Source organism: Plutella xylostella, chromosome 14 (genome assembly GCF_932276165.1).
Source record: "Plutella xylostella chromosome 14, ilPluXylo3.1, whole genome shotgun sequence".
Classification (NCBI taxonomy): domain Eukaryota; kingdom Metazoa; phylum Arthropoda; class Insecta; order Lepidoptera; family Plutellidae; genus Plutella; species Plutella xylostella.
Genome location: NC_063994.1, coordinates 6,993,872 through 7,015,465, shown reverse-complemented (window position 1 = coordinate 7,015,465; position 21,594 = coordinate 6,993,872). Strand labels below are relative to the sequence as shown.

At 36.8% G+C, this 21,594-nt stretch overlaps 1 protein-coding gene across 1 annotated transcript in view; it reads left to right on the top strand.

The window, feature by feature from the left end:
• Positions 1-21,594, top strand: part of LOC105383487 (glutaredoxin domain-containing cysteine-rich protein CG31559) — a 68,891-nt gene that overhangs the window by 38,181 nt on the left and 9,116 nt on the right. Inside the window, exon 3 of the mRNA XM_011553535.3 lies at positions 2,768-3,001. Coding sequence (XP_011551837.3) covers positions 2,768-3,001 — 234 coding nt within the window. The remainder of the gene's footprint in view (positions 1-2,767; positions 3,002-21,594) is intronic.

Here is a 21,594-nt window from a genome sequence, read left to right as displayed (position 1 = left end):
TAGCCTATGTTCTTTTCCAGGGTCTAGACCGTATGTATACCAAATTTAGTTCAAATCCGTTCCGTAGTTTTGAGACATAGTTACTTTCGCATTTATAGTATTAAGTTAGGATTAGTTAGGATTTATTTGTTGTTTTATTTATTTAGTGTAAACGTACTGTTTAAGTAATATATATTTTTATGTATAACTTGCACCACAACTACCTCACAATCATATAGACTCACTCCCTTCCATCCAAAGGTTGTCTGGTAGAGATTGCTAGAAGCAATAAGGCCGCCTCTTTGTACTTACTGTTTTATTTATTGTAATTTTTGTTCTTGGTGCAAATAAAGTGTAAGTATTGTGTGTGTGTGTGTGTGTGTGTGTTGCTGACGGTACATCCATAATGATGTGAAATCACTGCAAATCGCCGAAGGTTGTGAAGGTAGTTAGCAGGTTCCAGCAAAGAGGTTAAAGCCGAAACCAGTTGCGGTCAGTTTCGCAATGACCCAGGGATTGAGCGGTGGGCACTCGAAGTATGTAAGAATGTAAATAGGTAGTTTTATTTATACCTACTCACGAGCAATGAAAAAGTTCCACTCACAAAATTCCGACAACAAACGACCACAATTTTTTCAAAGATTTAACTTAAAATTGGAACAAAATATTACCCATTTTAATATCCTGATGCTCTGGTAAATGTACTTCAATGTTGCAGAAGATTGAAGTACATTTACCAGAGCATCAGGATAAATAGGAGCATTAAGCTAGCCTTTTTCAGTTGAGAAGTAATTTAGTGCTTTTCTCAGTGGAACCTTTTCATTGCCCGTGAGTGTTAATCCTAACGGAAAAGGTTATCATTATGTCGCTGCAGCAATATAAAAGTACATTTGACTGCGCATCAGAATAATATGGCTTTCAAATTCTAAATTAAATGTTTAAAAAAATAAAGTTATTTAGTATAGGCATTTTGTAAGTGGAGCTTTTTCGTTGCTCCTTACCCACACACACACACACACACACACACACACACACACACACACACACACACGCACTCACGCCTTGTACTAATGTACTCCCTTGCGGGGTAGGCAGAGGTGCATTGCTGCACCCACTTTTCGCCAGAGTGTTATGTTAGTCCCAATGTAATAGGGGGCGGGCCTTTTGCCATTTTACGGGCACATCCAAGACCCGAGAACAAATATCTGTGTTTAAACAAATATCTGCCCCGGCCGGGAATCGAACCCGGGACCATCGGCTCAGTAGTCAGGGTCACTAACCACTACGCCATTCGGCCGTCCTTACCCACAGAAAAAAAAAAACCTTACAACATGCCATAGCTCACAGGCTGCCGGCGTGTTACAAAATACAGCCGCAGGAATGTAGGAGCGGTACGAACATCGCAGACCAGAAAGATTTCAAGTAACTGCATCTTAGATTTACAATATACGAACGCGATGGAGTCTCAGTACGTCTAGTACAGGTTTAACAATTTTTAAAACTATAAAAGTTTACGTTTTCTTCTGTCATCTGCATACATTATATGTCAAAAGTTGCATGATAGTTTCCGCTAAAGGCGCGACTTAGTATGTGAGAAAACGTAAACTTTTATAGTTTCCGACAATTTAACAAACCTGTACTAGACCCTCAGTACAAAAGAAACGTCTCACACTTGTCATTAAGAATACAATAATGAAGTTATCTTGTCACGGAAACGTTATACCTACTTAGCTATTAGAGAATAGAACCTATGACCTTGAAGTCGCGATGCCATCTCCTGATCTTCTGTACCAAGGCTATCTGGTGAACCTGTTTGTTTTGCTATTGCAAGTTAGGTGTGTCATTAATTGCGTATTGTTGTAAGTCAGAAGATGTTTCTATTACGAATCCACGAATGGATTTGAAAATATTTTCTTTTTTACAACTGCCAATGATGTCGATTCTGAAGGCACACATTTTCATTTTAGCGATGACAATTTTTCCAGTAGAAAATAATATTGTCAAAATCATTAAAAGAGTAGAATTATAAACAAATAATTTATTGTTTTGACAGCGCTACAATTAGAATTTTTGCCTGTACATAGCACTGTGAATGATGGAATCTAGAATCTTAATAAAGCCTTCATCTAACAATACATGCAGTCTTCACGTAGAGCTAAAATTAGAAAGCTAGGTCTAGGGATGACTCGCGATGACCTGGGAAGTGCTAGGCTTTATAGAGGTCAAAGGGCACAATTTAGATGGTCAGCTGGATTACTACGTGTACGATCCTTAAACAAATGGACTGAAGGTTCGTTTTTCTCTGTTAAAGTTAAGAGACAATATAAATAGGTAGGTATTAGGTATGAAATGTTGAGCTGCGGCCTACGGAACCCTTCGTGTACGAGTCCTACTCGTACTTGGCCTTTTTAATTCAAAATGACAATTATGAGTCGGATAAAAATGACCAGCATCGTTTCACGATTAAATTGTTATCCCAGAAACTTACCCCCTTATTCATAGAAAAGTTACAAAACGTTTTAACTAATAAACTGTTTTGTCCCTCTCCAACAAAGAACAATTTGTTCTTTGACAGAGAGGGACAAAACAGTTTATTAGTTAAAACGTTTTGTAACTTTTCTATGAATAAGGGGGTTACTCTTTTTCAGGAGATTAAAGGCCTTTAGAAGTTCACAGTCTTGATAAAAGATGGCGTTGTAAATTTTTTTGCAAAATAATATTATTCTGCTCCCTTGATTTCATAATACAAAAAATACCTGACTCAACCTAAAATTTTCATCTCCCACAGAGCTACAAAGAAAAAGACGCGGGCAAAGTGGTAATCTACACGACGACCATGGGCATCGTCCGGGCCACATACCAGCGCTGTGTCCTGGTGAAGAAGATACTGAGGAACTTGCTGGTCAAGTACGAAGAGAGGGACGTCTTCATGAGCACAGAATACCAGGACGAGATCCGGGATAGGATGAAGTCGGACCAGATTCTTGTGCCGCAACTGTTCATCGACGGGCAGCATGTTGGGGTGAGTTGTTGTTTTAGTTTATGGCGGCTAGATGGCGCTGAATAGTTCATGTTATGATGACTAGATGGCGCTGAAATGGGTTTCTATATTTTTGGAAAATAGAGGGTTGATAATGTTAAAGGTCCTATTAATAGATGGCGCTATAGTTAGTCATTCTTAATGGGTCTTAGAGGGTCCCAGATTTGATTTTAAATCGAGACTACATACCTATGAATGCGATGAATATATCAACTCACCGCCAAAAGTACCAAAAACTTAACCTAGCTCTGTAGGTACAAAAAAGTATAGGGTTCACACATATATAAGTAAGTACTTACTTATTGAAAAATTTATAAGTAAGTAACAGCAAATTAACAAAGATTTATTTGAAACATGCCCGTTAGTAAACACTACCACAAATAATAGAATGGTATGTCCATCTACTACAGAAACGAGATTATCTATTATCGGACCTACAGAGCTTTTGCAACATCCACGCTTGCTGCTCCAGTTTACTCGGGAGCTAAGCTAGCTGAGCTGAAATTAGGTGGATATGTACAAAGGTTTTACTCGAGACGTACAGGAGATTCACGTCTCCTCAGAATAGAATAGAATAAAATAGCTCCATCATAAAAATTGTAGTGGGCAATCCAGGGTTCTTTCTCTACCTACCTATTCTGTCTGTGAATATTGCTTTTGTTTTAACGCTTCAAAATTGAAACTACCTATACCGCTCGCAATTTTTACCCGACCTCGAATATTATTATATAGTGAATTGGGATTTCATTTCATCGGCATTGTGTACAAACAAACATGATATTTCAATTCCAAGTTGCTTGTGTAAACATCTATTTTATTGAAACTAGCCGTAGATATTACTGAAGATGCGTTATTCCATTGCCATAATGATAAATTCAAAGTCACCTAAGTCAAAGCCCAAAGGTAACGATAACTTGCTAAATTGTGTAAGTATTTTAATTATCCGTCACTGAAAGAGCACTATATTTTAAGGTGCTTTTGCGAATCAAGTTTCTATGTTATCAATTATGTATACGAGTAGTGGCGAGTAAACGCGAATCTGTATTGCGAGGGAGAGTCGTCACCTAGTAGTCATCAGCGGTAGTCGCGCTGCACTAGAACCACGCCATACAAATTTACGTCGATTTTCACTGCTCGAACGGTTTAGAAAAACCTACACCGAGGCCCTTTGGAAGCACAACTTCAATATTCCGTCTACTCCTCCCATGTATAAAGTCTCGGTTCTGATATTGAGTTCTGTTGAAGATTGTCCGGGGCGACCAGGGAATTTTACTCCTTGAGAGTGCAAATATTACAAAGCTTGGACTTCGGATATCCAACCCAAGTTCAAGGTTTGTGTGATATTTGCAAACCCAAGGACTATGGAGTACACCTATTTTCGGTTATTCGTTACCTTTTGTAGGTAAGTACCTAAATAGAAAGAAAATTGTTCTTGAAAAGAACACGGTTATTATTCCTATTAGTCCAGTCAAGGAATGAGGTGTATATATGTGTTAGCGGCCAATTCGCATCTTTAAGCTCTAATTAAGGTATGAGGGTATATAGTAGCTACAGTTGGACCAGTGCTGTTCAGCTAAACCTCTGATAAGTCTTTATGTTATCTTTTGGGTACTTTCCTTTATCTCGGGATTCCTCCATAGTGCGTTTATTTGTTTTGCTAAATCTACCTGTGTTAGTCCCCATGTTACTACTTGCACGCAAGTTGGGAGCGTATCATCAAAACTTTATATATGAGGTACTTGTGTCTCCTTGCTGTGGTAGTATCCAACGACTACCGGCATAGAAAAACCTACCTATTTGGTCACAGAAAATAACCTTCTTCTGTGAGTTCTTTACATTAAAACCACAGCAACAATATTTTTTTAAGATGACAGGATTTTACAATTATTAACAGACATCGGGAGTATTTCATCTGAAAGAATGTTGTTGCGAAGAAAATAGTTAGGCTCATCTATCGTGAACTTTTTTTAACAAAGATTTTCGGATTCAAATTGTTTTAAAATTTACAGTAATCATTTCATAAATGTTACTTCGTTATGACTTCGCGATAGGCCTCCAGGCCATGCGAGTCATACGCGTAAAAATTCTTCGCTTCTTTATCTCAAAAGTCGTTGTATAGCGGAGTGCAGGGAGGTAGTAATAACGCCGGGATAGTTACGGACACCACATACCGACATTCCGTCGAGTGCCACTAGCGGACACCTCGGGGCCTATTCCACTCACTTATTTACAACAGAAATAGAGTATGCACGAAAATAGGAAAAATAGAATGGAGCCAAACACCGTGGTACCACAACCGTTACAATCCTTCTAACAGCGCATAGACCAACTAACAGCGTCCCGCTCGCCTGAAATTAGTCAGATTTGTCGAGCGAGCAACGCTGAGGTGGCGGTAACCCCACAGTATTGAGCAGTGAAATAGGTGATTATTAGGTCAGCATTGACGATTTTTAGCGTTCGTTAATATACACAGGGTGCACGAAAGGACCCCTTGAGTAACGTCACTCTGTTAGGTTATCGTGAAGTCAAAACGAAGTAAGATTAACGAAGTAATTAGAGTTAAATTCAATACATTTTTAATCTGAAATCCGTTGTCAAAACGACTGTACCTGATGCACCCTGGGCAGTCAGCGACTAACGCTATTTTCTGGCCCTGTAGCACATGGCGCTAAGACATGACAAGAGTTCTCCGTCGCGCTCGCTCTTGAGGCTGCGCGTTGTGAGTGAGCGCGATGCAAAACTCTTGTCACGTCTTAAATGCGCCCCGCCGTACTAGCCCTTCTGATCGATCCTTTCATCACTGTGACAAACACTGGTATATCTATTGTGTTTCTCACCTATAAGATAAGAAGAAAATGGACGACTAAGCTCTACGGCCCTTTTTGCACCACCCTGTATCATCATCATCATCATCATCACGACCCTTCACGTCCCCACTGATAAGGCACGGGTTTCCTTCCAATGAAATGATGTTTTAGGCCTAGCTCACCACGCTGGCCTAGTGCGGGTTGGTGGACACTCTCTGTACTACCACAAAAATTTTTAAACACTGTTCAACAAGTTTTTAAAGCGAAATATGACAGATTTTGTAGGCGTTTGACAGGCGCTAAACACTTGTTAAATACTGTCTAAGTTTTTGTGGTAAGGCCCTGTATATCTCCCACAAGTTAGTAGAATAAGGTACCTCATAAAATGCAGCCACACACATCCGCTCAGAACGCCATCCTTTTACAGCTTACTCGCGCGTGCCATTCAATAATCACACTTAAAACTGGAGCCGTAAAATTCAAACCTAACTGTGCAATCGAAGGTTGGATGTTAGCCAATTTGGGACCTATTGGAAAAGACCTAGAGAGGAATGTTGAGTTGAATTCCCACCAATTTTTCGAATACGTATGTAATTTTGCCTGATAGGTATTGGAATCATACTGGAGTTAGGTTTTTTGTTAATGTGGTATTGCTTATTTTCAGTGAAGTGCTTTATATTAACAGTGGATAGTAACAGTCTGATTACGATAACGACTGATTAATCCATAAGTTATAGTAGGTAATAAACTATGAATAAAGCCTTAAAATCAGTGCTGAAAAAAGGCAAAATAGCATTGCTGCTGAACCTACTGTTAGTATGCTTGATGGTGTATGAATTGTTTGATCAAACAACCTCTTCTTAGCGCGTCGGCAGCTGAACTAGGGTTTGCTATAACCTCCTCAGCAAGTTCTCATCATCATCGGCCTAAAGCAGGCCACTGCTGGACGTAGGACCCCCAAAGCACTTCACTGCATCTACACTACAGCTTTCCACACCCAATCAATGCAATTTCTAAACGTACCAAAATTTCAAACCCTTCCCGTCCCGCTGAAAACCCACATTACAATACACGAACTCCATCTCCACCGCAGCATTTGACCCTGAATCTGTTGCACTGCAATCGACTGCGGCCGCGGCCCCGTCCAAGGCCCAAATCGATAAGCGAACGGGCCCTCCACCTGTTGGCCGCCACGCGCTCACGCACACACACGCAGCCAGGGGCTCGTTCCACGCACACAGAGACGTTAACTAAAGGTGTAATTGTAGTGGGGATACGGATGGCACACGCACACATAGATGGAAGGGTGGGTGGAATGGGAATTGGAGTGATGGCAGTTTTTAGTTGTAGGTGTCTGTTGATTGAAGATTGAAGGCTGGTGTGGTGGACGTAAGGTTATGGTGTGCTGTTGTAGGACAATGGTTAAAGACAAAAAAGACTCATGGATGTTGAATAATATTCATAAAATGCAAGTAGCTCATCATTATTCATTGGCAAAACAGTGTAGCTGCCTACATAATGTCAACTCTATTTTCACTTTATCCAATAAGTGATTTCTAAAAGGAGTTGTGGTCTGTCCTCAGTAACATAATCCAGGCGAATTTGTATATTTATGTTAAGTACAATAACTTTACATGTAAGCAGTGGCATCGCTACTCCGTTTCATGCTATAATCGACGCACAAATACAAACAAACCCCACCTTAGCACAAATATTATTCACCCTTACATTGACAGAATCTCCTTCTATCCCTACAGCACCCACACAGACGCAATAAGCTCACTTTACAGTGTAAACAGTGTGAGTCAATAGGGGTTACATTTGTGTGGCGTTTAATATCGGTAAATGTTTCGTGTAATAACTTTTCTGTTGCTAACTGCATGTTTTTCCATTGTTTTTCTTCACCGACTATGTCGTATTGATTGATCTTCAGTAATAAATTCACATTTTCAGTAAGGAAGAAAACTTTTCTGAAATTTCAGTTGAAAACTGAGAATAAATATATCTACGAATTAAGATGAGATAGCGACATAGCTACAGATTTAACCATATTAAAATTGTAGGTAGGTAGTAGTAGTAATTATACATTATGTTTACTTAATCCAAGAATTTTATGTGGTCAATACAGGTTCCAAATAGTGATTTCATAACTTAAAGATATTACATACTTAAATAAAACTTGTTAGTAAATACCCATATAAATAAACGAATCAAAGATTAAGTGACAAGTTCAAAAACTAGCTGGGTTACACGAAAACGATAAAATAAATTAAAAGACATGGAGAAAGCGATTTCGACAAACTCTGATATATTTGAGACACTTATTTTGGGTGTTGGTCTAAGATTCAAAACCAATGAGAATGTATCTAGACTAGAACACGGAATGACTAAATAATTTTCTTTGAATTATGTATATAATGTTTCTGTTAGCTTTGTCGGTATATTACAAAGTATTATAAGTATTATTTTTATATAATAATTGGCAAAAGTGGGTAATAAATAGATATTAGTGATTAATAATTTCAGCGGATTTAAAATAATAATTATGCACTAATACAACGCTTTAAATAAAAAATTGGAGCAGCTATGTCATTTTGTCTGTACAAAAATCATGATCATTAAGCTTCATGACGAGGTCAAAGGGAGGTACTCAAATCGCCTCTGTGTACTTATTTTTGTATGTATTGTCTGTAATGATAATACGTAGGTACTATTGATGTGCCTTATTAAATAAATAAATAAGGAAAATCCAGTTTTCAGCTTACATAAACGTAATTACTGAACCGTTTTTCACTTTTTCTTGGACCACCGACGGAGCGGGGTTGCGTAAACTTTCATCAACTTTAATCGGGCTCTTAACTCGTTTCCAGATAACTTATCTTTACCATCTTTCGAAAAATACTTCTTCCATTTAAATATTTGAACATACCTGTCACACAGACACATAAATACTACGAATTATTCTGTCGGAACGGATTAATGATATCGCTTTTAAAATTATGGAATATAAGAAAAACATAATATCAGTTTTTGAAATACCTATACTTAACGATTTTTTCTAATGCTAGTTTTTTGTATATTTGGTTAATTGAGGTGGTAAAATACTTATATCAATGTACAATGATCAGCAAAATAGCAACACCACACGAGTGGCAAAAAGTGTGTGATTCTATTTTAGATCAGCCATGAACTCGCCGTCGCAATTTTCCATAGTAAGCATTAAGCATACCAATACGTATAGGGACACAAAATTGTATCATCATAATATTATCTTGCTTTGGTTTTATTGTAGGTACTATCGGGGAATCGGTAGGTCCCTAAACTAGAGCTCAGTATACCTTCAAACTGCCTGCGTGTTCCCTACAAACACATTTTAAAGCCAGACAACATGAATTTTCCCGATGGTACAGTCAACAAAATAATCAAGACCCAAGGTATCTTATACCTGCATACAAATATAGATTGAATATCATCCGGTATTTTCGTCGGCCTGTGAATTTTCTCTCGGAGAAAAAAAAAATGTTTTTATTTCTTTTGCTGACAGTATCACAGTACATTAGAGTTACATCGGGTTCTCCGCATGGTTTTAAAAAAACGTAGCTGACCTGAAAATACACTGTGTTTTTTTATTACTTTCCGGTTTTTCATTACGGTGGACGGCCGTCAGTGAAGGAGCTTTGGAGCACATCTGTATTACTCATACACGACGGTGCATCGCTGCTTCACCCTGTTTGGTACATTGCAGTCGGCTTCAGACACTTGCGACACAAGTATAAAAATGTATTAAATAACTGCTAATAAAACTGGTTGTAATTTAAAATTTTCAAGTGATCACACAGGACAAGCGAGTAGTAATATCTTTAAACACATAATTAACTAGATTAAGGATTATTATTATAATAAGTCTGTATGCAGTAATAAATAAGATCGCAGTATTTGTCTGTATTCGTAAGAAACATTATAGTATAGAGGAAAGGTTTTTATTTATATATAAAATAAACTACTGTTTTGGGATGGAACCCAGCTCCGGAAAAAAATTAACAGGTCATATCCTATGTTTGCATCAGCACCGACCGCCGCTAAACTGACAAATATATTCGGTCGCAAAATCGCAAGTTTCAGTCGCATCACACTGAAACCGGCGCCGAATAGCCAACTACAAATTACCCGGTAGATCATTTTCATGCAGCGACTACTACGAGCATATTTACTTGGGCTTCGCTAGATATCGGGAATGAGGGATGAGTGTATGCGAGATTGTAACAGCCATTTATATAAACAAACCTGCGAATCGTATTTAATTAGAACCACACCGATATGCATTGTTTTATTGAATTACTTTTGGTATCCTTCTATCGGTACGAGTATAATTAATTAAGCGGCATGATTGATTTTATATTTGGAAAATTATTAAAATTATATTTTAAAATCCATTAAATAAAAAATACTCTACCTAACTAATACTTAGTTAAAGATGTAGGGAAGTTCAAATGTTAAGTATATGTATTTACGGTCGTAAAAATATCTTCGACCGATAGTAATAAATAAGTAGATACGGTATGAATAAATTACAGCTGAGCTACTTTCTTTTAATCTTAATACCTAATCCAAACCAGTCAAACGTACGTATCACATTTTTTTATACAGCAATAATCTACTTTTCCGTCAACACTTTCGCTGGATCCGCATACATTTATCATATTTCGTTCACATGTTCACTTCCGACTTTTGCTTAGAATTTATAATTACATCATTTTATCAATAACTTATGGTTGTAACATCTGACCATGCTTTTTCAACCACTACAATAGATAACTTTTTATTTGTACACCAAGAAATATATATTTTTTACATTCTATATTTTATAGGGTATACAAAAGGCGGTCTTATAGCTCGCTAAAAGAGACATAATTAGGGTAGCTACTTATTAAAACGAATACAGTTTAATTAAATAAAATATTTAAATACTCATGGAGCCTTCTCGTATGACGTTGTTGCATCCTGATACACGTGTATTGTATTCTATGGGCTCGTCCGGGTCTGGGGGCTGATTCTGGAACGTTCGACTTTTTAACTTCAGAATAGAATCGCATAACTTTCGTTTGATTGCACGTAATACGATGCACATTGTAAATAAATAGTTTTAAGGCAATTTTTTTAATTATTGTTTATAATCAGTCCAAGCTTAGGGAGGCAGTTAGACCTTGGGAGGCGCAGAAACGTTCCATTTGAGAGAACCAGGTGCAGGTACTTACACCTGCACAGAGACTATTACAATAGATTTTAATGATGAGTAGGTACAGTAGGTTGATAAAATACATAAAATTCTGTACTTGCGTATTATACACTCACGGGCAATGAAAAGGTTCCACTGAGAAAAGCACAAAATTACTCCTAAACTGAAAAGGCTAGCTTAATGACGCCTTCTGCAATATTGAAGTACATTTAACAGAGCATCGGGGTATTACCAACTAAAAACGGTAATATTTTGTTCAAATTTTAAATGAAATGTTGGAAAAAATTTATGTCTTTTGGTTTGGTGTCAGTATTTGAGTGGAACTTTTTCATTGCAAGTGAGTGTTATATGAAAGGGATCATATAAATTTAAGAATTTGCTTACTTGATGTAGCAAATTCAAATTGTTGCGGTGTTCGGTTGAATTCGAATTTCGATGAAACAAACCAGAATACCAACTGGATAATGGAGATTGCTTAATCATTGGAAATTCCACATGTTCCTTATTTTTGGTGGAATTCAAAAGCCCGTTTCACAATGCCAGGATATATGTTATCTGTGGGATAAAAATCACCATGAAAGTCTCTGAAATGGTGTTAATGAAAAAGACAGCATTATGTTTATCATTCAAGTAACTTTTATTCATACATTGTGAAACAGAGTGTAAGCCACTTGATCGCTGTAAGGTATCATTTAGTTTAGCAACGGTTGTTTACTGAATAAAGTTCAGAAATTTCGGGAATCGCCCTGTGGCTGGGCCGCCCATTTTTTAATGTAGGTAATAGAGATAATTTGTTTTTCATGAAAATTTGAATATTCTCGAAAAAGAAACACTAGCTTAATCCCTATGCATTTATTTGGTGCTGATGGGCACCTGTTGCCTACTCCGCTAAAGATCAAATCAGTATTATCCAGTTCAGTTCAGACCCTCTAGTACGGGTTTTGCTATTAAGGTATGTATGAAAACTAAAAAAGTTTACGTTTTTTCCTGTCATCTGCATACATTATCTGTCAAAAGTTTCATGATAGTTTCCATTAGAGGCGCCACTTAGTTTGCGAGAAAACGTAAACTTTTATAGTTTTCGACAAACTATCAAACCTGTACTAGACCTGCTGTCAAAACAAATTTATAGTTCCTGAACACTTCCTGAATTTGGCTACGATTACACTTCTTTGCTTTTCAAAACTAACCAACTGTCAATTTGTGAACAAATGAATAGATGATGAGATGAAGAATAGGCGGTTTGTTAGTTTGACAAGGTACAAAATTGCATTCGCTGTCAACTTTGACTTTGACGGTCGAATGGCGTAGTGGTTAGTGGCCCTGACTACTATGCCGAAGGTCCCGGGTTCGATTCCCGGCTGGGGTAGATATTTGTTTACAGACAGATATTTCTACTCGGGTCTTGGGTGTTGATATTTATATTTAATATGTATCTATCTATGTATTTGTTCATCATTTCCATACAATTTACAATTAATAAATACAAAACAAAACTAAAACTAACAGGCAAAATAAAATTAACTAAGCTTACATACCTACTAAGTCAATAAACCGCCCCGAGACTTAACCGACGAAAATGTGCCCATGATGCTAGCAAATGTATTTGTGTAGATATATCAGCTGTCCGATACCCATAAAACAGGCTCTGCCTAGCTTGGGGTCGGATGGTCGACTGGCCGTGTCAGAGATGTCCCCACATATTATTACATATTATTAACTTCAGCACAACCAAGTTGTTTGAACCGAATTAGGGTGCTTTTCCACCAGAGATGTGCTATGCAGCTATGCTGCGAAGATGTGATATCTACGCTACGAAAATATGTGACCGTTTCCACCAATACTACGCTAGGTAGCTGTGCGAGGAAGATGCGCTACGAAGATGCGCCGCCGCAAAGTAGCTGTGCGAGAAAGATGCGCATTTGCTTCCACGATGGCATGTCTACTTTCAGTGAAAAACGCGGGCATACTGTAGGTCTCCTCTGCACATACATAGCTACACCACTCGCGATGGTCCATAGCACATATCCATAGCACGCATCCATAGCACACATCCATAGCACGCATCATTCCATACAAAAAACATATCTTAGTTGAATCCGTTTCCACCAGTGCTAAGCTATGTGCACCAATAATATGATTGGTGGATATCAAACGCATCCATAGCATCGTAGCATAGCACATCTCTGGTGGAAAAGCACCCTTATGCTACGGCTGCTGTGTTGGCAATATAAAAATTCACGTTCATTCGAAGCTAACCTGCCACACATCCAAATTTTTGAGGTCACCAAATTTTCACATTACTATGACAAAATTTCTTAAAAAAACTGATGACAAAATAGTTTTTGTGTACCCAATCAACGAACACTTGTCTTTATTTATCGATTGCTGTGCGAAGGTCGTGTTATGTAATAGCTATGTATATAATATGTTTACGTGCTTGCCACCTGCTGTTCGATATACGGCTGTTTGACCTCAGACATAAAGGCGATAATTGCCAGCCACTTTCGAAAGTGCACTAGCTGCAAAAGCGTGCCGCGACTTTAGCAAGTTATTTTAAATTGTACAATGGAAATTGGACATTGGTCATTGTACAGTCAGCATGGAAATTGTATAAGAGTTGTGTGTAAGGTTTTTTGAAATTGCTGATTGATACATTGGTAATGTCATAACCATAAATAGGCGTAGCTAGTTAAGAAAGACAGCAACAGTTCAATTGTTAATGATTATAAAATTATAATAAAATAATGATTGTTGTCATTAAAAAAAACTCTTGGTAGTAGTACCTATTCGTAACTAGAAAATATACATATAGTTTTAAAGTATTGCATTTACCGTTGTAAAATTATATCTCTCTTATTTTAAATTCCTCGATAGTACCGACTTAAAAATCTGTTTCTTATCTTAAAGTTCGGATATATTCTAAGACGTTTAAGATACCTATATGTTACCTTTAAATCCTCTTTCATAATGTGTTAATGACTTCTAATTTCTATCTTCTTTTGGCTTACTTTGCTCGCGAGTTCATGTTTCAGCTTATTGTTTGAATAAGTAATACATAAGCTCTAAAATAAAACGAATTAACTTTATGTTAGGTACAATTTAAGTTAAGAGATGTCAAATCATATACATAAATACTTATATTATGTTGTCACGAAAAAAATTATTATAAAAATCTTGACATCTTGAACAAGAACGTTTACGTAGGTAGTATCACGTTACCAACAAACTATGTAAGCAATTTTTTTAACAAATACCTACCCATTACATAACGACCTAAAACTAATTTGCCGATGTATGATAGGTAACCAGTTTTGCTGGTCACTGTACCTATATTATTAACTATACCTAGTATCAAAGACAGCTCAAATGTAATAAAATCAACTAACAACCTCTATCTTAATATCCCCGACTATTTAAACACTTTATAATAACTATCTGTTGACCCACTAGAAATGAAACTAACGTGTTTTGTCATTAACTTTTTTGCCCCGCGAAAGCAGCCACTAAGGCAATAAGGTAAGGGTGAAGATCGCTTAAAACCGGACCATAATTTTCTTCGAGAATTTTCTTGAGTAATATGCACTTCTTTAAGAAAGTAGGTGAGTGTTTTTATACACATTTTGTGAAGCCTGAAAGTTGATGTAAGTAAATGTCGGCAACTTCAATTTCTTTGGGAATTTTCTAAATTGGAAACTTAAGCTCTCCAATACGTTAGCCCCCATCTTTAACGAATAAGTAATAACATATTAATAACAAGTTTTAAAGTTATTTAAATCTATGTTATTTTTAAATTTTCTCATCTACTTATCATTAAAATTAAGTTTGAACTTGAACTACTGAGATACAATTTGTAATAATGTATCATTATTCGGAAAATAGCAGTTTTATTGATGGTAAGTAGGTACTAATTTAATATTTTTTGCTTACTAAAAGATATAATACTCAAAAAAAAACTTATCTTTGAATTATAATTTGTGCGAAAAAGTTTTTCACATCTTCTATCAATACAATATTGCTGTAAATTAATATTAATTTTCTCTGTTCTCACTAAAACCACTTTACAGTCTTACCTCAGTTGCTATCTTTTGATAATAATTAGACCCAACTGAATTTCCAGGAACATAGACCTTAAATACTGAAATCATATTTCTTGTATAACAACTAAGCTAGAGGAAACAAAATGTGCCTTAAAATCTGATATTACGGAGACAAATAGGTATATTCATTACATTTAGAAACTATAAATTATACAAAATTTATCGCAAATGAAAAAAATCTAAATTTCTTTGTTATAAGAGCCATATTAAGTACTATAGTACTTTTTGTTAAAACAGAGACAAGACAACGTATTTAATTGCCAGACTAAATTGCCGTGACATTTTTTTGTATTTCTTTGAAACATGATGATGATGAAAAGTGTTTTTCTTAGTATTGCGCTGAGTGGGGCAACTTAAAGCAAACAATACAACACAGCTCTTTCAAAGATTCCGATCTAGTAAGGGCGTTTATACATTAATTTACAAAAAGTGTTGAACACGATTGCAAAATAAAACTGTCATAAGTTTGATGTGTGTATTTGACTATGTGTGAGTCACTTTGTGGGTGGACCAATACCAATATTTGCCTATAATTTGAAGATGCGTTTATCATTAGAAAGACAATATTGATGTTTATGATTTTTTTAATTTAATTTATCATGAAATGAATTGTAATCTATGTTGGTTAACAAATATAATATAATAATAAATGTTAATACTTTGTTTTACAATAAATCCAACACTACTAAGTATTGTGCAACAACCTTAATGAAACCATAGAGTTTTCCGAATATGATATCGTAAACAATGGACATTCTACATTAATCTAAGCGCGTAATGTGAGAAACATTCGTGATTTTTTATTTCCACACCCATAGTACTACAACTTAAATATCGACAGTCACTATAAAAAGTCGTTATACAGGTGTCCCAAATATAACTTAAAACATTAAAGTAGTAAAAACCTCAAAAACTTAGGAATTACAATAAGAACGACCATTAACAATTATTAGAAAAAAACATATCCTAACTTCCTAACTAATATTATAAATGCGAAAGTAACTGTGTCTGTCTGTCTGTCTGTCTGTCTGTCTGTTACTCTTTCACGCCAAAACTACTGAACGGATTTGAATGAAATTTGGTATACATACGGTCTAGACCCTGGGAAAGAACATAGGCTACTTTTTATCCCGGAATTCCCACGGGAAAACTTTTTAAGGCGAAGCGAAGCGCGCGGGAACAGCTAGTTCAATATAATTAGGCTTACGTATACAGCAATCCTCAATAGTTTAAAATGACGCCCACTGTTAGCAGTTTATTCATCTTAAACCGTATCAGAGAAAAAACTAATAGAAATAAATTGTTAATTTTACGTTCTCAAAGCTTTTCTTTGAGAAATGCGGGGGAATTTTACTCAAAAGCTAGTTGAGTAGAAAGCCAGTATAATTCTGACATGCCTCCGGGTTCTGCTGTTTTGAGTCACTCTGGTCTGGACAGAATATAGCGGTCATTTCTGCCCTGCCTTTCTACTAGAGTTCTATGTTGGAGCGGGGAAATTTCGGCTTGTATTTATTTTTAACTAGCTGTTCCCGCGAGCTTCGCTACGCCTTAAAAAGTTATCCCGTGGGAATTCCGGGATAAAAAGTAGCCTATGTTCTTTCCCAGGGTCTAGACCGTATGTATACCAAATTTCATTCAGATCCGTTCAGTAGTTTTGGCGTGAAAGAGTAACAGACAGACAGACAGATAGACAGACAGACAGACACAGTTACTTTCGCATTTATAATATTAGTTAGGATTAGGATTAGTTAGGATTTACCAAAGGCCACTTCATTCAAGACACGGGTTCTTTATTGACCTCGATAAACTAGTTTATCTACGAGCGCCGTATTTATAGCTACTTGCGATAAAGTGACGTTTATCTACGTCGATAGCGAACCTGTGCAGCGGCTGCTGACGGTTCAATAACTCTCCATTATGGTAAAAAAAAAATCATAAATTGTATCGCTTGGTACAGTAAAAAAATGTATCACAACGTTTTCTCAATTAAAATTTCGAGGGTTTAATTTCCCGGGCCTTTTAGATCAAATGAATGCAGTTTGTATTGTATTTAAAACTGAAATAAAGTCTCCTTTCAGTAAAAACCTAAAAAATATATTTAACGCTCCCGTTTATGTGACATCACCGTGGTAAATCTACATTACACAATACAATACACTTTATTTGCACCAAGAACAAAAATCACAAAAAAACAAACAAAACTTAAAAAATTAAACAGTACAAAAAGGCGGCCTTATTGCTTATAGCAATCTCTACCAGACAACCTTTCTTAATAATATTGACGACCGAATGGCGTAGTGGTTAGTGACCCTGACTACTGAGCCGAAGGTCCCGGGTTCGATTCCCGGCTGGGGCAGATATTTGTTTAAACACAGATATTTGTTCTCGGGTCTTGGGTGTTGATATTTATATTTAGTATCTATCTATCTATGTATTTGTGTAGATATATCAGCTGTCCGACACCCATAACACAGGTTCTACCTAGCTTGGGGTCGGATGGCCGTGTGTGAGATGTCCCCACATATTATTATTATTATATTATAATAATCTAGTTCCTACTTAAGGTCAAATTTGCATATATTTAGCCGATTCCACGGTGAGATTCTTCGGCTATGTGCACACTAGTCCCGGTCGCGTAGTTTTGAATGGAGCACTAAAAGCCTCTAGAAGTCTCGGTTATTACGAGCCAACTTGCCTATTCAAACGCTGGACATTACCTACAAAGTACCTACCTGCATCTACGACCTTATAATGACGAAATATGAAGTTGCTTAGAATGCCGAGTTGTATGAGTTTCAGCCAATACCATGAATAGAAAAAAGGCTGCTTTTTGCCTTTGCTATTAATGAAATATAACATCTTCCGACACAAACGAAGCCACAGCGTTTTTCCTCGCGTTTCTGGCGGTAAAAGTCGTTACATTTCCATTCAACTATGACCTTTATACTGTGGACTGTAGAAGCTACCCAGATAAATGTTACTGGAGTAAGTGCAAGTGGAAATCTTGAACAATAGGGATGGTCTCATTGTGAACAGTTCCCAGCCTCGAGTGACAGACACATAGACACAGACATAGCGTTCGGTTGTGTTCACTTTCCCCCGGTTTTTCTAAAGGGAAGCGTTTCCTTTTCGTTGCAGCTTCGTTAGAACAACGAACAAATACATTTACGAGGGTGTTCTATTCTGAACGATGCAGCGATTTTAATGTGAATCTGAAATCGTATTAGAGTGTACTTTTGTTATAGTCATAAAGTAACACAAAAATGCATTCAAAATAATTTATAGATTGGCCGATGGTGAGTAGGTTAACCAAGTAAAAAGTGTATAGGTATACTATGAGTTATGCTGACTGTATACTTGTACAATGTACAGTCAGCTGCATAAGTAGGTATACACCTTTGTAACTTGTCAAATTCACAAAATGCCTATTCATGTGGGATGAAAATAAAAGCCGCCGATGCACTTAAACAATCTTTATTTATTCAATTTATACCCAATATGAAAAAACAATCTTTCCTGCTACACGCCATATTTACAAGAGCACCATTCATAAAAGGAAACAGACCATAGTCAATACCTACTTCTATTACCAACTCTATGTTCCTACTCCTACAACCCGGCCATCCTGCAGATAGTCTGCCCTCAGACTATGAAACACAAATTACATAAAACTTTACTGCCTCTGCCTTAAAACATCATTTAGTAACACAGTAAAACTACAATATAAACTTATTATAACAAACAAATATACACAACCAACTTAACTCCTATTGAAATAAAAATGCCACCGTAATTAAAACACACTCATTCTTCGTCACACATTCATCATAGGGTAAACTACCCAATTATTGACACTTTAAGACGAGTTGTCTGCAAAACTGGCCATAAATACGCATAAAATATTAGTATTGTGGTATTTTTTTCTGTAGCGGTTTCAGGTGTATATTCATTTATAATATTTTTGACAAAACAATGACCCTATAGTCTTAGTTTTTTATTATCAGCTATAAATTTGAAAGAACCCCTATTTCCCAATTATTGACACGCGTTTTCCAATTTATGACACCTCCTGTACCAATTATTGACATGCTTAATATTAGGTAATAAAAACCGTTTTTAACAGGAATTAAACCTATATCACGGTGATATATTGAAACACCATAAGTGTCACATACCATAAGTCGTCAGCTAGTTATCTGACATACCATATGTACTGCATCTAATACTGATGCTAGCAGACTAGTCCCACTGAGTTAGGCTGCATCGTCTCATGATCTCCTGGGCATTTCTCAAAGGTTCCAGCTAGTGCGTCCTGCTGCTGATGCCATATGGTTCAGAAACGTGGTCACGGCTGGGCTAACAGGTCCACTGATATAAAGTCGTAATGCGGACTGAAATGGGGTAATCAATCCATCAGAGAACCAATGTGAGATGCCAATAGGCCAGCCACCCAAGAAGAAAGACAGTTGGAGTAATCGAGTTCTCGAGTGGAGGTAACGAACAGGCAAGCGTGACATAGCACGCCTTTTGGCCATCAGGACCAAGGCTGATCTTAGACATGTACCTGGTAAGTAGCTGCTGGAAGAGAAAGCCCAAAGAAAAAGTGTGGTGTAGCTTTGTCACATCTGTATTGATGAAGACATCATGAATCATGAATATGCCTCTGATATCTCCAGTTTATGCTCGCAGAACTACACGTAGCATCCTTGAGGGTTGGCCTGTAGATAAACATGTTCAAGACTAAGGTAATGTCCAGTGTCCCAATCGAAACGAACGATACCGCTGGATATCATTCAATTTTGTGAATCTTAACACCTATCTTGATCATTGTTTACCCGCCGGGTCAGAATCCCAGTTTTAATAGATTACGAGGTGGATTCAGCTGGGTGGGAAGTGTGCAGGACACTTTTGGACAGGCAAAATGATGACAGGTGGACGTAGAGCAGTTGGCAGGCCACCTGCCACTGATAGTCAGACGACTTCAGTTGCAGGAAGGCAGTGAGAAGTGAAGCAGGAAAAGTTATTTTTTGAGTGTCATAGTATAGTAAGCTCCCATAAAAATATTTATCGTTTATGAGACTAATTATTGACACTTTGCCTATATATAGACATGTCAATAATAGGGAAATAGATTACTGACACTATGTCGATAATTGGATTTCACTGTATTGACACTGTGTCATGAATTGGAATTTCTTGTGGGATAAATGATTAAATAGTGTTAACATGATCATTATAGGATATACTACCGGAAAAAGCAAAAATATTAACATGAAAACAAAAAACATTCCTTCCAATTATTGACCCAATATGTCAATATTAGGAAAATATAGCGAAAGTGCTACCTATAATTGACACCACCTAAATTCGAAGTTATAACCGAAAATAAGTGGTTTTTGAGGTAAGAAATGGAAAAGGAATTTTGTTCACTTTTCAGTCCAAATAACAAATTTATATTTTTTTAAAAGAAATACTAGCAAATTTCTTGTTAAAGTAGCCACTGTCCTTTGCAAAAAGCGATCCAAGATGGCGGAATTTGAAGAAGCAACGGAGAGGCACGAATTGTCTATGTTTTATTGGTCAGCCATTGCTGTAAAAAGGACTGCCGAGTGTTACTATTACAGAATAACTATTACTGCTGCGTTCAAAGATAAATATCACTAAATAGAACGAAGCGTTGTCTTGTTTTCTTTAATTATTCCGCGCTGTGTCAATAAATGGAGGGGTGTCAACAATAGGGTAGTTTACCCTAATCATCAAATAAAAACATAGAAATCACCTAGACCTTCTTCAGAGTCCTATAAATCTAGGCAATGGCTTCATGTAAGTATTTAGCGTAAAATGTGATAGTCTTTTTCCATTGCGTCTTTCATAATCCTATCAGAGAAATTACAACTCTCTTGTACCCTCTTCGCGATTTCTTTCTTCTTAATGTTCTCCTCATTTCCTTTGTAAGATATTTGATTCTCTATCAAACTATCTTGATTCTGTCTACATTCTTCTAAACATCTTTTTTCATACACCTTCTTATTAAGTACCCTGTTATCGACTTTTCTCCTTTTCTTCTTCTTCAACACACAAAGAACCTCGCCTGATAAATGCTCTTTTTCAACCACCTTTTCACCTTTTTCTTCCACAATCTTTATCTGACTCTTTACCTCTTCAATTTTTGGTTCAAAAATCTCCTTAATACTATTCAGCTCGATTGGCGCCTCTTTGAATAGTTCCTCCTTTTTATTCTGTAAAACAACAACTTCCGTCTGACGTTGACGTTGACATTTCTCGTATTCATTCTCCTTAGTCTTTATGGATGTCACTTCCTTTTCCTTCGAATAATCGTTCGCCTCGTCCGTCCTGACTCCGAACATCGAGTGCTGCTTTACCGACATCTCTGACTGACATCTGTATCCTCTGCTCTGTCGCTGACCAGGA